This window comes from Nannobrachium achirus (assembly GCF_963921795.1).
Source record: "Nannobrachium achirus genome assembly, chromosome: 11".
NCBI lineage: Eukaryota > Metazoa > Chordata > Actinopteri > Myctophiformes > Myctophidae > Nannobrachium > Nannobrachium achirus.
This window is the reverse complement of record NC_137820.1, coordinates 2,236,982-2,254,533: the sequence shown is the minus strand read 5'-3', so window position 1 is coordinate 2,254,533 and position 17,552 is coordinate 2,236,982. Positions and strand designations below refer to the sequence as shown.

Below are 17,552 nucleotides of genomic sequence, written 5' to 3'. Positions count from 1 at the left end.
CAACTTTGGCACACTCTATCTCCACCCTGTTCAGGAGTTCTTGTGCTTGTTCCATGCTGTCGGAGAGCAGGCTGATGTCGTCCGCATAGTCCAGGTCTGTCAGAACTACTGCGGGATGCCGTCTTGACCTCCTTGGTGTTAGCGTGAAGCCAAGCTCTTGTTCCCGTCCCCCTATGGCTTTCCTGAGCGCATAATCTAGAACTATGATGAAGAGGTAGGGGGCTAGGGTGTCTCCTTGCATTACCCCAGCTCGGATGTCAAACACCTCACTGCTGCCATCTGGGGTCACCACTTTGGCCCTTGTTTTTGCGTACATGGTCTCGATAGCCCGGAGAATGTTGGGAGGGACATTGTAGGCCTCAAGGATCTTCACCATCTTGCTTCTGTGGATAGAATCAAAAGCCTTTTTGAAGTCAATGAAGCACAGTACAGCTGCTAGGTTGTTCTTTTTCACCTCCTCTATTAATCTCCTTAATGCCAGGATCTGTGCTACGGTTGTTCTCTCCTCTCGAAAACCATTTTGGTTCTCTCTCAGGTGAGGGTCGATGGCATGCCGTATCCTGTTCAGTATCATTCGGTTGAAGACCTTAGCAGTGATACATGTCAGGCTGATGCCTCTGTAGTTGTCTGGCTTTGAGAGGTCTCCAGCTTTAGGCACCGGGATGATATTAGACAGAGACCATATTTCAGGTTGCTTGTTGTGCTGTAGAGCATTGTTGCAAAAGTCTAGGATGAGGTTGTCTAGGTCGCAGTTCTTCAAGACCTCTGGGGGTATGCCATCCGGCCCAGCACTCTTTCCCTCTCTTAGGGTGGATTTTGCCCTGGCGAGCTCGCTGATTGTGAAGGGTCCATCGTCGATGTTCAGGCCCTGGAGGACTGTCGGTATATTTTCCTCCTCTCCCTCTTCCACTGATGTTCCCAGGAGCCTCTGGAAGTGGTCGAACCATGTTGCCACCCTCTCCTCTGGGCTGTGTCCCTCCACCTGGCCCTCCTTGGCCCTCTTCCGCCCTGTCATCTCATTTATTACCTTCCAGGCCTCCCCGTATTGCCTTTCACCTTGCGCTGCCTGCACTCTTCGCACACTTTCCATCACTTCTTCCCCTTTGATGGTGTCGTAGGTGCTGAAGAGAGACTGTTTGGCTTCGTTCAGTGTCTCGCGACCCTCCTCTGTTGGCTCACGCTCAAAGTTGAGTCGTGCTTCCTCCATCCTGCCTCGTGCTGCTACAACCTTCGGGTGTCTGGACCGTGGTGGTGCTCTTACTCTGTTCAGCACTGGCACGCACAGTCTGGTCGCCTCCTCATTCGCTGTGATGAATCTCCCATATTCACGGCTGGGCTCCTCTCCCCTATCCAGCTGCCGAAAGCGCTTCCTGACTTCCTCCGTGTACCTGGTTTGGAGGCCCGGATTGGTCGTGAATGCCTTCCAGTCATGCCGAATCTTGGGGCTTGGCTTTGGGACCCTGAGGCTCAGTCGCACCCTCATGGAGACCACACGGTGATCAGAGCCTACAGAGCTGAACGTGCTGTATGGCTCAGCGTTCAGGATGGAATTCCTCCACTTTTGCCTCACTAGGATATAGTCCAACTGGCGTTGCATACCCGAGGCTCGGTCCTGGAAGGTCCACCTCTTCCCTGTTTTCTTCCGGAACATGGTGTTCGCTGCCAGGAGCTGGTGTTCCATGAGAAGGGCTGTGAGGTATGCGCCGTTGCGGTTGGTAGACTCATGGTATGGGAATGGTGCATCCTCCTGTCCAATCCTGGCGTTGAAGTCGCCAAGGATTGCCAGGAAGTTGTGCGCTGGGACACCTCGGACTGCTGTTGTGAGGTCCTCATAGAACTTCTCAACCTCCTCAGGTAATGCCGTGTTAGTGGGCGAGTACACCACTAAGACTGTTGTTACTGGGTTACCTGCGAATTCAGCCATGAGGATCCTTTCGGTGTGCTTGTGGACCCGTCGGAGGGCCCTGCGCGCCAGAGAACCTAGCAATAGCCCTACTCCCCCTGTTGCAGCCTGGGCCCCGTTTCGCCCCGCAGATGCAGTGATGAACGTGCGTTTCTCCACTGTGTGGTAAACTATCTGGTCGTCAGTGTGGACTCTTCTGTGTTCCTGGACTCCCAGGATCTCTACCCCCTGTTCTTCAGCACAATGTGCCAATTCCACCAGTCTAGCTTCTTCTCTCACTGTGCATGCGTTGAAGGTCCCCATTACAAATGGTCTCCGACAACGCATGAGTGCATTGGGTGGGATGCTGTGGTCAGACAGAACCCTCCCTCGTTCCCGTGGGTTTGAGGTCCTGTCGTCATGATGTCCTCCGGAAGGCGGACCAGCACCACCATCCGCCGCGATGCTCCTGCGGACTCCCGCCGCTGGAAGTATAGGATTTGGGATGACTTTGTTCTTCATGGTTGGCTTTACAATGCTAGTTTAAGGACTGTGGGGTCGCAAATTCTCACAGTCCTGGTTTTTACCTCAGAGTGACCTTCTCCTAGGTGGGTTGCCTACTATGGCTAAGAGCCCCACCCGCCCGACTGATAGCTCAGATTTCCGGATCTGAATGGTTCGCATGCTGATGTTTTAACTCACTGAATGGTTCTAATTAAATACAAGTTCTAAAGTGTCGAAGTCTTACCCTAATATCCCTCTGGTGAGTGCCTTCAGCTGTGTTCTCCCTGTTCCTGTCTGAGCCATCAGTGATAGTGTGTCTCCACTGTCTCCCTTTATATGCCACTTGGTTAGCATATTTAGGGGAGTGTGCAGTGGTGAGCCAATCAGCTTAGGCAGAGGTGAGAACAGTGGAGTGGCTGCTAAAACCCCCATAGATACTAAGCTAACAAAGTGTTCTAATTAAATTCAACACAGAGACCAACCCTGTTATAATTAAATACAGGTTCTAAATGTCAAAGTCTTACCCTAATATCCCTCTGGTGAGTGCCTTCAGCTGTGTTCTCCCTGTTCCTGTCTGAGCCATCAGTGATAGTGTGTCTCCACTGTCTCCCTTTATATGCCACTTGGTTAGCATATTTAGGGGAGTGTGCAGTGGTGAGCCAATCAGCTTAGGCAGAGGTGAGAACAGTGGAGTGGCTGCTAAAACCCCCATAGATACTAAGCTAACAAAGTGTTCTAATTAAATTCAACACAGAGACCAACCCTGTTATAATTAAATACAGGTTCTAAATGTCAAAGTCTTACCCTAATATCCCTCTGGTGAGTGCCTTCAGCTGTGTTCTCCCTGTTCCTGTCTGAGCCATCAGTGATAGTGTGTCTCCACTGTCTCCCTTTATATGCCACTTGGTTAGCATATTTAGGGGAGTGTGCAGTGGTGAGCCAATCAGCTTAGGCAGAGGTGAGAACAGTGGAGTGGCTGCTAAAACCCCCATAGATACTAAGCTAACAAAGTGTTCTAATTAAATTCAACACAGAGACCAACCCTGTTATAATTAAATACAGGTTCTAAATGTCAAAGTCTTACCCTAATATCCCTCTGGTGAGTGCCTTCAGCTGTGTTCTCCCTGTTCCTGTCTGAGCCATCAGTGATAGTGTGTCTCCACTGTCTCCCTTTATATGCCACTTGGTTAGCATATTTAGGGGAGTGTGCAGTGGTGAGCCAATCAGCTTAGGCAGAGGTGAGAACAGTGGAGTGGCTGCTAAAACCCCCATAGATACTAAGCTAACAAAGTGTTCTAATTAAATTCAACACAGAGACCAACCCTGTTATAATTAAATACAGGTTCTAAATGTCAAAGTCTTACCCTAATATCCCTCTGGTGAGTGCCTTCAGCTGTGTTCTCCCTGTTCCTGTCTGAGCCATCAGTGATAGTGTGTCTCCACTGTCTCCCTTTATATGCCACTTGGTTAGCATATTTAGGGGAGTGTGCAGTGGTGAGCCAATCAGCTTAGGCAGAGGTGAGAACAGTGGAGTGGCTGCTAAAACCCCCATAGATACTAAGCTAACAAAGTGTTCTAATTAAATTCAACACAGAGACCAACCCTGTTATAATTAAATACAGGTTCTAAATGTCAAAGTCTTACCCTAATATCCCTCTGGTGAGTGCCTTCAGCTGTGTTCTCCCTGTTCCTGTCTGAGCCATCAGTGATAGTGTGTCTCCACTGTCTCCCTTTATATGCCACTTGGTTAGCATATTTAGGGGAGTGTGCAGTGGTGAGCCAATCAGCTTAGGCAGAGGTGAGAACAGTGGAGTGGCTGCTAAAACCCCCATAGATACTAAGCTAACAAAGTGTTCTAATTAAATTCAACACAGAGACCAACCCTGTTATAATTAAATACAGGTTCTAAATGTCAAAGTCTTACCCTAATATCCCTCTGGTGAGTGCCTTCAGCTGTGTTCTCCCTGTTCCTGTCTGAGCCATCAGTGATAGTGTGTCTCCACTGTCTCCCTTTATATGCCACTTGGTTAGCATATTTAGGGGAGTGTGCAGTGGTGAGCCAATCAGCTTAGGCAGAGGTGAGAACAGTGGAGTGGCTGCTAAAACCCCCATAGATACTAAGCTAACAAAGTGTTCTAATTAAATTCAACACAGAGACCAACCCTGTTATAATTAAATACAGGTTCTAAATGTCAAAGTCTTACCCTAATATCCCTCTGGTGAGTGCCTTCAGCTGTGTTCTCCCTGTTCCTGTCTGAGCCATCAGTGATAGTGTGTCTCCACTGTCTCCCTTTATATGCCACTTGGTTAGCATATTTAGGGGAGTGTGCAGTGGTGAGCCAATCAGCTTAGGCAGAGGTGAGAACAGTGGAGTGGCTGCTAAAACCCCCATAGATACTAAGCTAACAAAGTGTTCTAATTAAATTCAACACAGAGACCAACCCTGTTATAATTAAATACAGGTTCTAAATGTCAAAGTCTTACCCTAATATCCCTCTGGTGAGTGCCTTCAGCTGTGTTCTCCCTGTTCCTGTCTGAGCCATCAGTGATAGTGTGTCTCCACTGTCTCCCTTTATATGCCACTTGGTTAGCATATTTAGGGGAGTGTGCAGTGGTGAGCCAATCAGCTTAGGCAGAGGTGAGAACAGTGGAGTGGCTGCTAAAACCCCCATAGATACTAAGCTAACAAAGTGTTCTAATTAAATTCAACACAGAGACCAACCCTGTTATAATTAAATACAGGTTCTAAATGTCAAAGTCTTACCCTAATATCCCTCTGGTGAGTGCCTTCAGCTGTGTTCTCCCTGTTCCTGTCTGAGCCATCAGTGATAGTGTGTCTCCACTGTCTCCCTTTATATGCCACTTGGTTAGCATATTTAGGGGAGTGTGCAGTGGTGAGCCAATCAGCTTAGGCAGAGGTGAGAACAGTGGAGTGGCTGCTAAAACCCCCATAGATACTAAGCTAACAAAGTGTTCTAATTAAATTCAACACAGAGACCAACCCTGTTATAATTAAATACAGGTTCTAAATGTCAAAGTCTTACCCTAATATCCCTCTGGTGAGTGCCTTCAGCTGTGTTCTCCCTGTTCCTGTCTGAGCCATCAGTGATAGTGTGTCTCCACTGTCTCCCTTTATATGCCACTTGGTTAGCATATTTAGGGGAGTGTGCAGTGGTGAGCCAATCAGCTTAGGCAGAGGTGAGAACAGTGGAGTGGCTGCTAAAACCCCCATAGATACTAAGCTAACAAAGTGTTCTAATTAAATTCAACACAGAGACCAACCCTGTTATAATTAAATACAGGTTCTAAATGTCAAAGTCTTACCCTAATATCCCTCTGGTGAGTGCCTTCAGCTGTGTTCTCCCTGTTCCTGTCTGAGCCATCAGCATGGCACAGCATCTCACAGCATGGCAAAAAAAATGGGTTCACAAGGTCTTAACTGCAATGTCAGAGGAAAGTTTAAAAATATAGAAACATAAAGAGAGAAAAGTCATGACGCCTACGTTGTTACCACGGTAACCAAAGCAGATATGTCAACGCAGGGCAGCTTTGGGCTTAAGTTGTTAAAATCAGTCTGAACGTACAGATCAGATCTGTGTCACCTGCAAATGCAGTGTGAACAGTCAGGCCAAAAGATTTGATTACAGCGCACTGAGCAAATGAGGAAAAACAAGAGAGGAGAGAGAAAACACGTGAGCTAAACAGATAAAACCAGAGAGAAGAGCGAAACAGAAGAGTAAAGAAAAGAAGAGAGAAAAACAATATTGTAACGTGTGTTTACTATGGTCTATTACAGGGGTGTCGAACTCATCTTGGGGTGAGGGCCGCATTGGATGAAAGGCGACTTGATGAGGGCCGAACCAGTCGCGGATCGGATGGCATACACACTCGCGCACATGTTCGCTCTGTTTTTCTTACTGTCGTCTCAGCCACTGCTGTAGCTAGCAGTATATCATTTTACAAATTGTGTTCATTATTAAGTAAAATAGCTACTTTCATTATTGGTATTACAGTTGCAGTTAGGTACGAGAGATGCTATTTGTTTAAAGGAGTAGTTCATCCCCAAAATGACTTTTTTTTCTTTGATTACTCACGCCATGGAGAATTGAGTTCAATAATATATTTTTATTTTATTTGTCGCATTACTAAGACAAAAATGTGATAATAGTACACTTCCCCCCATTGATTCCGGATGGGGACCCAAATGCACTTGGGTCCCCATCCGGAATCAATAGGCATGCATTTATTGTAATCAAATTTCTGTTTTAGGAATGAGTCTACATTGGCTCCATGGCATTTTGGGGGTGAACTACTCCTTTAAGAAGTGCCAATAAGAATAAACCATTTGATAATAGAATAATTAAATTCCTGATAGTCTCCAGTACGCTATAATTTGTAAATGGCTAAAAAATATATTATTGATGCAGGACAATAATTATTTTTATTGTATTTTATAATAAAAAATAAATAAAAGTAATGAACAATAATGGCATATTCAGAAAATATCGGAATAATAAAACTTTTACATTTTTATTATTATTATATTTTTTAAATAAGTTATTTTTTTTAACAACATTAATTTCCATGTCTAATATGTGTAATCTTTGAGTACAGTTCGAATATTGTAGGTATGTTCAGGTATTATTCATAATCAGACCAACCACCCTATTCCTAGCAATGCTGTCATCTTCAAAGAGAGAGAGAGAGCTGGTCACTTAACATTTTTTTCCTAAATGCTCAGAAATGTATGCTCTAGCCTGGGGGGCCGGATTGAATCATCTCGTGGGCCGGATTCGGCCCGCGGGCCGTATGTTTGACATCCCTGGTCTACTATGTCGCATTTCCTGAACGTGATCAACTAGCGTCCACGTAGTGACGTAACGTCATGACGCCGACGTTGTTACCACGGTAACCAAAGCAGGTATGTCGACGCATGGCAGCTTTGGGCTGACGCTGTTAAAATCAGTCTGAACACACAGATCAGATCTGTGTCACCTGCAAATGCAGTGAGAACAGTCGGGCCAAAAGATTGGATTTGAGAACCAAATCGGATTTGGGCTGGATTTGACTGCAGTGTAAATCCGGCCTAAAAGCCCTGATTCACCACTGGTTTAAACCGGGTTTAAACCCGGTTTAAACCTGGTTTAGAGCTGTGGTTCAGTTCAGAGTCTCTGACCTACTTAAAACTTAAAGACTCAAAATAGAAGCACTCTGGTTCTGTTCTGCTGCTGCACGGACTCTGTCACTGTGTGTGTGTGTGTGTGTGTGTGTGTGTGTGTGTGTGTGTGTGTGTGTGTGTGTGTGTGTGTGTGCGCGCGCGCGTGCGTGCGTGCGTGTGTGTGTGTGTGTGCATGTGCGTGCATGCTTGTATTACAATAATTGTGAGGGCTAAATATCCTGACTGAAGTTTGACTTCTAGAATTTAAGAAACAGACATTTCATGAGAGCAATGGCTGTTGTCATGGTTAAAAGTCTTTCTTTAGAGGTGAGCTTCCTTACACTAGTACACATAAACTGTAGAGCTTATAGGATTAGATTTATGCCCTAGACCTTTCTTTTTCTTTTCGCTATTTTGAAGAAAAGAAAAAAAAAATGTTCAAATAGAGCATTTACAAGCTCACAGCGTGTGGATGTAGATCAGCTATTTGAAGTATCTTAAAATGATTTTTTTTTTCAAAATAGTAAGAAAAGATAAGATGTGTATTTGTCAGTGTATGAATCATACAACGAAATGTTGTTTAGTGCTTAAAGTACATAACAACATAACATACATAACAACAACAGAATCAACAAAGAAAATAGAAAATACACGAGGCAATGGAGTTCAGGCATGGATGGAAATATAGCTCTTAGAAGAATAGAGTTTCCTTATATTTGATATTTTAATCTAATTTTATACTGTGGATCTGAACTTCACAGCTTTTTTCAATGCCATCCAAGTATAGTAAAATGGACGTTTGTTTGTGTGTGTGTGTGTGTGTGTGTGTGTGTGTGTGTGTGTGTGTGTGGGTGTGCGTGCGTGCGTGCGTGTGCATGCGTGTGACACAAGTCTTTCTGGTTCCCAAACTGTCAAACACACACGTGTGCAGACTGTGCACCACGGCTCCCGCAGAAGCTTGGGACATGCAGTGTGCACATGATGGTGATGCAGGAGGCCAGAGATCCAACAAAGTGGGTCACTCATCAAACTTTCATGTTAAACATTTCTACTCCCAAATCCTCCCGCATGCCAAGCTGCACAGCAGTGGTGTTAGTTCAGAAAAACTAAGCTAAGGTATGGCAACATGACTGGTGTCTTGCACGCGCGAAGGCCCGCGTGCAAGACACCAGTCATGTTGCCATACCTTAGCAACAGGCATGATACATTTATTTTGAGAAGTACATTTAATTTTTTGCAGAGTTTGTGCACAGAACTTTAGTTATCCCTTAAGCATCAGTTGTCACGCACAAAATCCAGATAAATTATTTAATCATATTTCTTTTCTTTTTGCAGTTGAACATTTGGAAACATTACCAATAAAAATGACATTTCTGTTTCTGACTTTTTAGGGGCTTTTGTAAAACTAAAAACAGTCCGGGGTACAAATAACTTAATTATGCAAAGGCATGACTGACAACGACCACTTACTAACGCTCAAAATAAAGTATGCACCAAAGTGGTGAAACCAGGACATATCATCCTTAGCTTTTATTAGGGGTGTAACGATACATTTAACAACGATACGATACGCATCACGATAGATGGACGATATTGGTTCATTCATGGCGATACAATATGATTCGATTCAATGATTTAAAATCAATATAGTAACTATTTAGCAAAGAAATTACATCTGTGTGTAACATGTCAATAGTGAATGTTTTTTAAGGGAAAATCTATTATTATGGATATAAATAAGTAAACGCTGTGATTCTCTAGCAAATAAATGGACATTATATTTCAACACTTGGACAAACCTGCACCTTGACATGAACACAGAGATTACACACATTTATTGATATACCAAGAGTAGCTATATGGAATGGAATTAGTCAAATAAAGTAATTAGACCCCTCTTTTTCATGTTCCCTCTTAAAATACAAGGCAAATTACTTCGTTTCCATACAATCGATTATTTGCATTGCAAAACGATTCGATACCGATTATCTGCATTGTGAATCGATATGATACAAAACGGTACGATATTTTGCTTCTGCATATCGATATAGTAGATCGATCAACATGGGGTCCGGGACCCCTGGGGGGTCCTCAGAGTTACTACAGGGGGTCCTCCAAATCTTTGTGTGACTTTTTTTCCCCTAGCGTCCATATTCTGAGAACTTTAGCCAAAAACAGCAGATTTTTGCTCTAGAGGGGGAAAAGAGCAGACTAAGTACAGAGTGAAAGGTCAAGTTTATTAAGTATTGACGGTTCAAGTGGTTAAATATCTGAAAACACAAATTGACATGAATCCAAAATACACTGATGATTGTGCTGTCAAACAATGAAACTATATGGAATCTATGAACAGGTTGTGGGGGTCCCTGCTTCATCTCTCTCTCAACTAAGGGGTTCTTGGCCTGAAAACGTTGAAGACCCCTGTAGAAGATCATTGCAAATTGAAATGGATTTTTACTCTATCGTTACACCACTAGTTTTTACACACATGAAAGGAGAGGGAGAGTAGACTGTATAGCAGTCTGCCAGATGATTGTTATGGTTTCTGCTCGTCCCAAATACATATTTTAGTGTCCCTGAATGACTGCTAATGTGTTCTGTACGTAGCAGAGCATTCATCTGACTCACTGTAACCATTGTTCTATGCTTTAACTGTTGAGAAATAGCAGACATACAAGCTCGAGCTTGTAGATCTGCTATTTTTGAAAGATTGTGACAATTTGTGCGAGTCTGAATATTTTTTAACCTGATTATATCCACAAATTTCCAACATCCCATCGTGCATTGCGCAGGTGTGCGACAGTTTCCAGCGTCGCAGCAGAGTGTGATCTACAAGCTCACAACGGCTGCATCTGCAATGCGACGTGAGCTTGTATGTCTGCTGTTCTCTGGCTGGTGGATAGATGTCTTCTAAACCCTTCTTCTAAATCAGTGGTTCTACAAACCTTTTCATGTCCAAGACCCCCAAAATTATATGTATTTGGCCACGGACCCCCATCTCAAAATATGTTGTTCCAGGGACCCCCATCTCAAAATATGTTGTTCCAAGGACTCCCCCCCCAGAAGCAGAGATTTGAGTTACAAATGTGCACTTAAAAAAAAAGATATATTCAAAGATTTGCAAAAAAAAATAAACAAAATAAAAATATGATTTTTCAAAAATAGTAGATCTACATGCTTGTAGTGCGGCACTCGGTGCCGCACTGTGAGCTTGTAGATCTGCTATTTTGCAATAGTTAAAGTATCAAATAATTCCAGCTGTTAATGGGCTAATGTGGGAACATAATGTTCAACATTCATTTCTGTTTTCAGACTGTTTCATGATGGTATTTTTGTTGCATAGTACTGTGTTTATCTGTCTGTCATTCAATGTTTATTTTTATGAATTTATGAACAAGTCTTTGTTCTTTCTTGTGGTTTAAATCCTTTTAGTAGACCTTGTATCTGAACTGTCCTGTCCTCTTTTAGTAGACCTTGTATCTGTACTGTCCTGTCCTCTTTTAGTAGACCTTGTATCTGTACTGTCCTGTCCTCTTTTAGTAGACCTTGTATCTGTACTGTCCTGTCCTCTTTTAGTAGACCTTGTATCTGTACTGTACTGTCCTCTTTTAGTAGACCTTGTATCTGAACTGTCCTGTCCTCTTTTAGTAGACCTTGTATCTGTACTGTCCTGTCCTCTTTTAGTAGACCTTGTATCTGTACTGTCCTGTCCTCTTTTAGTAGACCTTGTATCTGAACTGTCCTGTCCTCTTTTAGTAGACCTTGTATCTGTACTGTCCTGTCCTGTCCTCTTTTAGTAGACCTTGTATCTGAACTGTCCTGTCCTCTTTTAGTAGACCTTGTATCTGTACTGTCCTGTCCTCTTTTAGTAGACCTTGTATCTGTACTGTCCTGTCCTCTTTTAGTAGACCTTGTATCTGTACTGTCCTGTCCTGTCCTGTCCTCTTTTAGTAGACCTTGTATCTGAACTGTACTGTCCTCTTTTAGTAGACCTTGTATCTGAACTGTACTGTCCTCTTTTAGTAGACCTTGTATCTGAACTGTACTGTCCTCTTTTAGTAGACCTTGTATCTGTACTGTCCTGTCCTCTTTTAGTAGACCTTGTATCTGTACTGTCCTGTCCTCTTTTAGTAGACCTTGTATCTGTACTGTCCTGTCCTCTTTTAGTAGACCTTGTATCTGTACTGTCCTGTCCTCTTTTAGTAGACCTTGTATCTGTCCTGTCCTGTCCTGTCCTGTCCTCTTTTAGTAGACCTTGTATCTGTACTGTCCTGTCCTCTTTTAGTAGACCTTGTATCTGTACTGTACTGTCCTGTACTGTCCTCTTTTAGTAGACCTTGTATCTGTACTGTCCTGTCCTCTTTTAGTAGACCTTGTATCTGTCCTGTCCTGTCCTCTTTTAGTAGACCTTGTATCTGTACTGTCCTGTCCTCTTTTAGTAGACCTTGTATCTGTCCTGTCCTGTCCTCTTTTAGTAGACCTTGTATCTGTACTGTCCTGTCCTCTTTTAGTAGACCTTGTATCTGTCCTGTCCTGTCCTCTTTTAGTAGACCTTGTATCTGTACTGTCCTGTCCTCTTTTAGTAGACCTTGTATCTGTCCTGTCCTGTCCTCTTTTAGTAGACCTTGTATCTGTACTGTCCTGTCCTCTTTTAGTAGACCTTGTATCTGAACTGTCCTGTCCTCTTTTAGTAGACCTTGTATCTGTACTGTCCTGTCCTCTTTTAGTAGACCTTGTATCTGAACTGTCCTGTCCTGTCCTGTCCTCTTTTAGTAGACCTTGTATCTGAACTGTCCTGTCCTGTCCTGTCCTCTTTTAGTAGACCTTGTATCTGTACTGTCCTGTCCTCTTTTAGTAGACCTTGTATCTGAACTGTACTGTCCTCTTTTAGTAGACCTTGTATCTGAACTGTCCTGTCCTCTTTTAGTAGACCTTGTATCTGTACTGTCCTGTCCTGTCCTCTTTTAGTAGACCTTGTATCTGTACTGTCCTGTCCTCTTTTAGTAGACCTTGTATCTGAACTGTACTGTCCTCTTTTAGTAGACCTTGTATCTGTACTGTCCTGTCCTCTTTTAGTAGACCTTGTATCTGTACTGTCCTGTCCTCTTTTAGTAGACCTTGTATCTGTCCTGTCCTGTCCTCTTTTAGTAGACCTTGTATCTGTACTGTCCTGTACTCTTTTAGTAGACCTTGTATCTGAACTGTCCTGTCCTCTTTTAGTAGACCTTGTATCTGTACTGTCCTGTACTCTTTTAGTAGACCTTGTATCTGAACTGTCCTGTCCTCTTTTAGTAGACCTTGTATCTGTCCTGTCCTGTCCTCTTTTAGTAGACCTTGTATCTGTACTGTCCTGTCCTGTCCTCTTTTAGTAGACCTTGTATCTGTACTGTCCTGTCCTCTTTTAGTAGACCTTGTATCTGTCCTGTCCTGTCCTCTTTTAGTAGACCTTGTATCTGTACTGTCCTGTCCTCTTTTAGTAGACCTTGTATCTGTCCTGTCCTGTCCTCTTTTAGTAGACCTTGTATCTGTACTGTCCTGTCCTGTCCTCTTTTAGTAGACCTTGTATCTGTACTGTCCTGTCCTGTCCTCTTTTAGTAGACCTTGTATCTGTCCTGTCCTGTCCTCTTTTAGTAGACCTTGTATCTGTACTGTCCTGTCCTGTCCTCTTTTAGTAGACCTTGTATCTGTCCTGTCCTGTCCTCTTTTAGTAGACCTTGTATCTGTACTGTCCTGTCCTGTCCTGTCCTCTTTTAGTAGACCTTGTATCTGTACTGTCCTGTCCTCTTTTAGTAGACCTTGTATCTGTACTGTACTGTCCTCTTTTAGTAGACCTTGTATCTGTCCTGTCCTGTCCTCTTTTAGTAGACCTTGTATCTGTCCTGTCCTGTCCTCTTTTAGTAGACCTTGTATCTGTCCTGTCCTGTCCTCTTTTAGTAGACCTTGTATCTGTACTGTCCTGTCCTCTTTTAGTAGACCTTGTATCTGTCCTGTCCTGTCCTCTTTTAGTAGACCTTGTATCTGTACTGTCCTGTCCTGTCCTGTCCTCTTTTAGTAGACCTTGTATCTGTACTGTCCTGTCCTCTTTTAGTAGACCTTGTATCTGTCCTGTCCTGTCCTGTCCTGTCCTGTCCTGTCCTCTTTTAGTAGACCTTGTATCTGTACTGTCCTGTACTCTTTTCCCCATGCAAACTTCTAATAAAGTATTCAATCATATCCATGTAAAGTCTTGGTTAGTTCAGATACCAACAGCAGTATCAGGAAAGCTGCCCACACCACCTAACATGCTGCAGTCTGTATGGGCCAGTATGCCAGTCTGCTCATTCAGACACTACGCATAATAGCCAAAGAGAGACGCATTCTGCCTAGTCCCGGAGAAGACGCGCTGTGATTGGCTGGTGTCGCTTTGAGTGACAACCTCGCGAGGCTTCTCCTCTCCTATGAATACAGACTGAATGCCCCCCCCCCCCCCCCCCCCCCAGCACCGGCTCGATGGCCTAGTGGACTAGTGTATCCACTTCCGGTCCATTCACCCACGGGTTCGCATCCCGCTTGTGCCACTTTTTTGAGCTGTTCACATGACCAGTAGTAGATTTGATGTCAAGCCTTGTATCCCGCGACACAGTGTTTATACGACACGACAAAACCATCACCGGGCCAAACAGGAGTTCAATCTAACGCAGCCTGTTGAATAAATCCCGATGTGCGAACGAATGCCTTCAAACGGAGCTCTGCTGAGCTCAGGGCAACAACGAAACGCAACGCCAAGTGAACCAAAAGCTATCCTTTCTCCAAGAGGCTGAGCTGTCAGAAAGTACATTATTCCAAGCTGAACGAACGGGAGGGCGGAGCTCGTGTGCGTGCACATTGCCAGTGGTGGAAAAAAGTACTCAAATGTTTTACTTAAAGCTCCACTGACACGCCCCGAAATTATCATAGTATTATACAGTAGGTCACATGACTCTATCTGAAAACACCATAACTCTATGGAAAACACTCAGAATCAAAATATCCCATCGCCCGCAGCGCAGCCCCCTCCTCTCTAATGCGGCCGGGCCGGGGAGCTCATTGAATCCATAGGAGGAGACGCGGCCAGGGACTCTGGGTCGGGGAGGAGGAGGAGGAGGAGAAGAGAGACAGACAGATAGTTTCAGAACCGCTGTTAACTCATTGACTGCCAAGGCCCGAGTTTCCCGAGTTATTACAGTACACCCAGACTGCCATGGCCCGAGTTTCGGGCCATGAAATACATAAAATGTAGTAGGCATGATCGCAATCGCGAAATTGCATGTTTAACCCCCATACCAACCACATCTTTCAAAATGGCGACTCCGTGTCCGAGTGAGCGGAGTCGCACCCTTAAACTCTAAGGGTCACGCTATAGCGCAACAAATAATAATACAATCTGAAGTGTCTTTTAAACTCCTATAATGTCACTGCTGTTCAAATCTATCACAGCATCCAGCTTCAGTGTGTGGTAGGACCGGTCCACTAAGTATGTGGGGTCAAACAGGACGTCTATGGGGTTAAACAGGACTTACCTACAATGGCCAGGTTGTGTTCAGATCCACACGCAATCTGCGAGGAAGAAAACAATAAGAATTATTATTAACACAACATTGTTAAAAAAAATCAATATGTAAGGAAGCAGAAAAGAATAAAACAATGTTAATAAATCAGGGACCCAAGTTATGAATATGAAAGGACATATTTTCTGTGAAGCCTTGACTGACGCATGACTCGGTCAGCAAATGATTGTCTCAACAATGTGACAAATAGGGATGGGTATCGTTCACCTTTGAATCGATACAATACCTTTTTAGATACCTGGGAATTGAAACGATACCCTTTTCGATACTTTTTATTTAAGTTGAACTGCTCTACGAGGTGATGATGATCACACAGTGTGGCGGAGCAGAGAGTATAGACGTTGGATAATCATCATAATAATAAACATTATAGGCTATTGTCGGCTATTTTCCACAGTAACGAGTGTAGCCTACTAAAGCAGTCATTAAACTCTCAGTAGCCCAACTGTTACAGATGCGACCGGCCAGGGGTGCGTTCCAGAGTATCCAAACGAGGTATCGTTAGTTTTTACGTGAACCGATACTCGATAGTATCAACTTCATGCAATCGATACCATTAAAAGTATCGCAGACGATACCCATCCCTAGTGACAGAAGATAAAACACATCTCCGTGAATTCAAGTCTCCATGTGGTGTCATGTTGTGTATGAACTTCTCCTTTAACTCCTGACTGGTTCAACATGTATAAAACTCACAGACACTTCATTGCTTGTGAACCTCGTTGATCCAACCTACCTGGTCCTAGTGGATCATGGTTTGTTTTTATTCATTTACAATAAAACGAATACAGTTGAAATAGCTTTCTGGCTGACAGCAACGATATGTTAGGATCTCGTGCTGTTTGAATAATGTTAACTCTGCAGTATATATGAGACATACAAGATATGAATAATGTTAACTCTGCAGTATATATGAGACATACAAGATATGAATAATGTTAACTCTGCAGTATATATGAGACATACAAGATATGAATAATGTTAACTCTGCAGTATATATGAGACATACAAGATATGGTGAACTTGTACACTCTTAAGTGGGTTCAAACCTGGATGGTCTGAACAGCACGATTACATACAAAAAGAATGCAAACACAAGACGACGCGCGACCGAGCAAGGCGCGAACGGTCGCCTTGTATCTTCGCCCCACTTGAAAAAATTGTGCGTGCGTGCGTGCAGTCCCTGACACAGAGCCAACATCATAACTCCAGGTCAACTACAGTTATTTACTTGCAGTTACAGTGTATTTACAGTTATTTACTTACAGTTACAGTGTATTTACAGTTATTTACTACAGTTACAGTTTATTTACAGTTATTTACTACAGTCACACCTCATCAGTGTGAGAAGAGACCAGAAAGTAATCCAGTAATAGATTATATTACAGGTGAATCTATCCAACAGCACATAGTACTGTTGGTATGTGGCTCCACCTACTGGGCTGAGGCAGAAGTGATTTTACTACCAAACAAAGCAGCAGCATCAAAATGTAGGAACTAAAAAGATTTTTTAGATATATTTTGTTCAGAACAGAAGTTGCTTGGCGGTTCATTGAAAATAATGGAGGGGGCCTGTTTTCAGGGTTCCCACACATCTTTACCAATTAATTTCCAAAACTTTTCCAGAATATTTAACCCGATTTCCAGGACCATATAACAATAAACTGTTGTTAGCCCAAAGACAGGACTATATAACAATAAACTGTTGTTAGCCCAAAGACAGGTAGATTTCCAGGACTATATAACAATAAACTGTTGTTAGCCCAAAGACAGGCAGATTTCCAGGACTATATAACAATAAACTGTTGTTAGCCCAAAGACAGGTAGATTTCCAGGACTATATAACAATAAACTGTTGTTAGCCCAAAGACAGGTAGATTTCCAGGACTATATAACAATAAACTGTTGTTAGCCCAAAGACAGGTAGATTTCCAGGACTATATAACAATAAACTGTTGTTAGCCCAAAGACAGGTAGATTTCCAGGACTATATAACAATAAACTGTTGTTAGCCCAAAGACAGGTAGATTTCCAGGACTATATAACAATAAACTGTTGTTAGCCCAAAGACAGGTAGATTTCCAGGACTATATAACAATAAACTGTTGTTAGCCCAAAGACAGGTAGATTTCCAGGACTACATAACAATAAACTGTTGTTAGCCCAAAGACAGGTAGTGTATGCCAGTGGAACCTTTTCAGGCCGTGACCCCCGAAATAACCATATTTGAAGAGAGTTGAGGAATTTTGTATAACACGGTTTTATTGTGAAAATAGCAGATCTACATGCTCAGATTGCTCACGATGTAGATCTGCTATTTTCACAATTTCTGCCTCTAATATTTGACAATTTGGCCCATGTTTAATTTGTCATTTCAGAGGTTATAACAAAATCAATAACCAAAGACAATGCATAGCAATTT

At 43.2% G+C, this 17,552-nt stretch overlaps 1 protein-coding gene across 1 annotated transcript in view; it reads right to left on the bottom strand.

Moving 5' to 3' along the window:
- sergef (secretion regulating guanine nucleotide exchange factor) overlaps window positions 1–17,552 on the bottom strand; it is a gene marked incomplete at its 5' end in the record, with an annotated part of 56,296 nt that overhangs the window by 12,640 nt on the left and 26,104 nt on the right. The window contains one exon of the mRNA XM_080736232.1: window positions 15,083–15,119. Coding sequence (XP_080592358.1) covers window positions 15,083–15,119 — 37 coding nt within the window. The remainder of the gene's footprint in view (window positions 1–15,082; window positions 15,120–17,552) is intronic.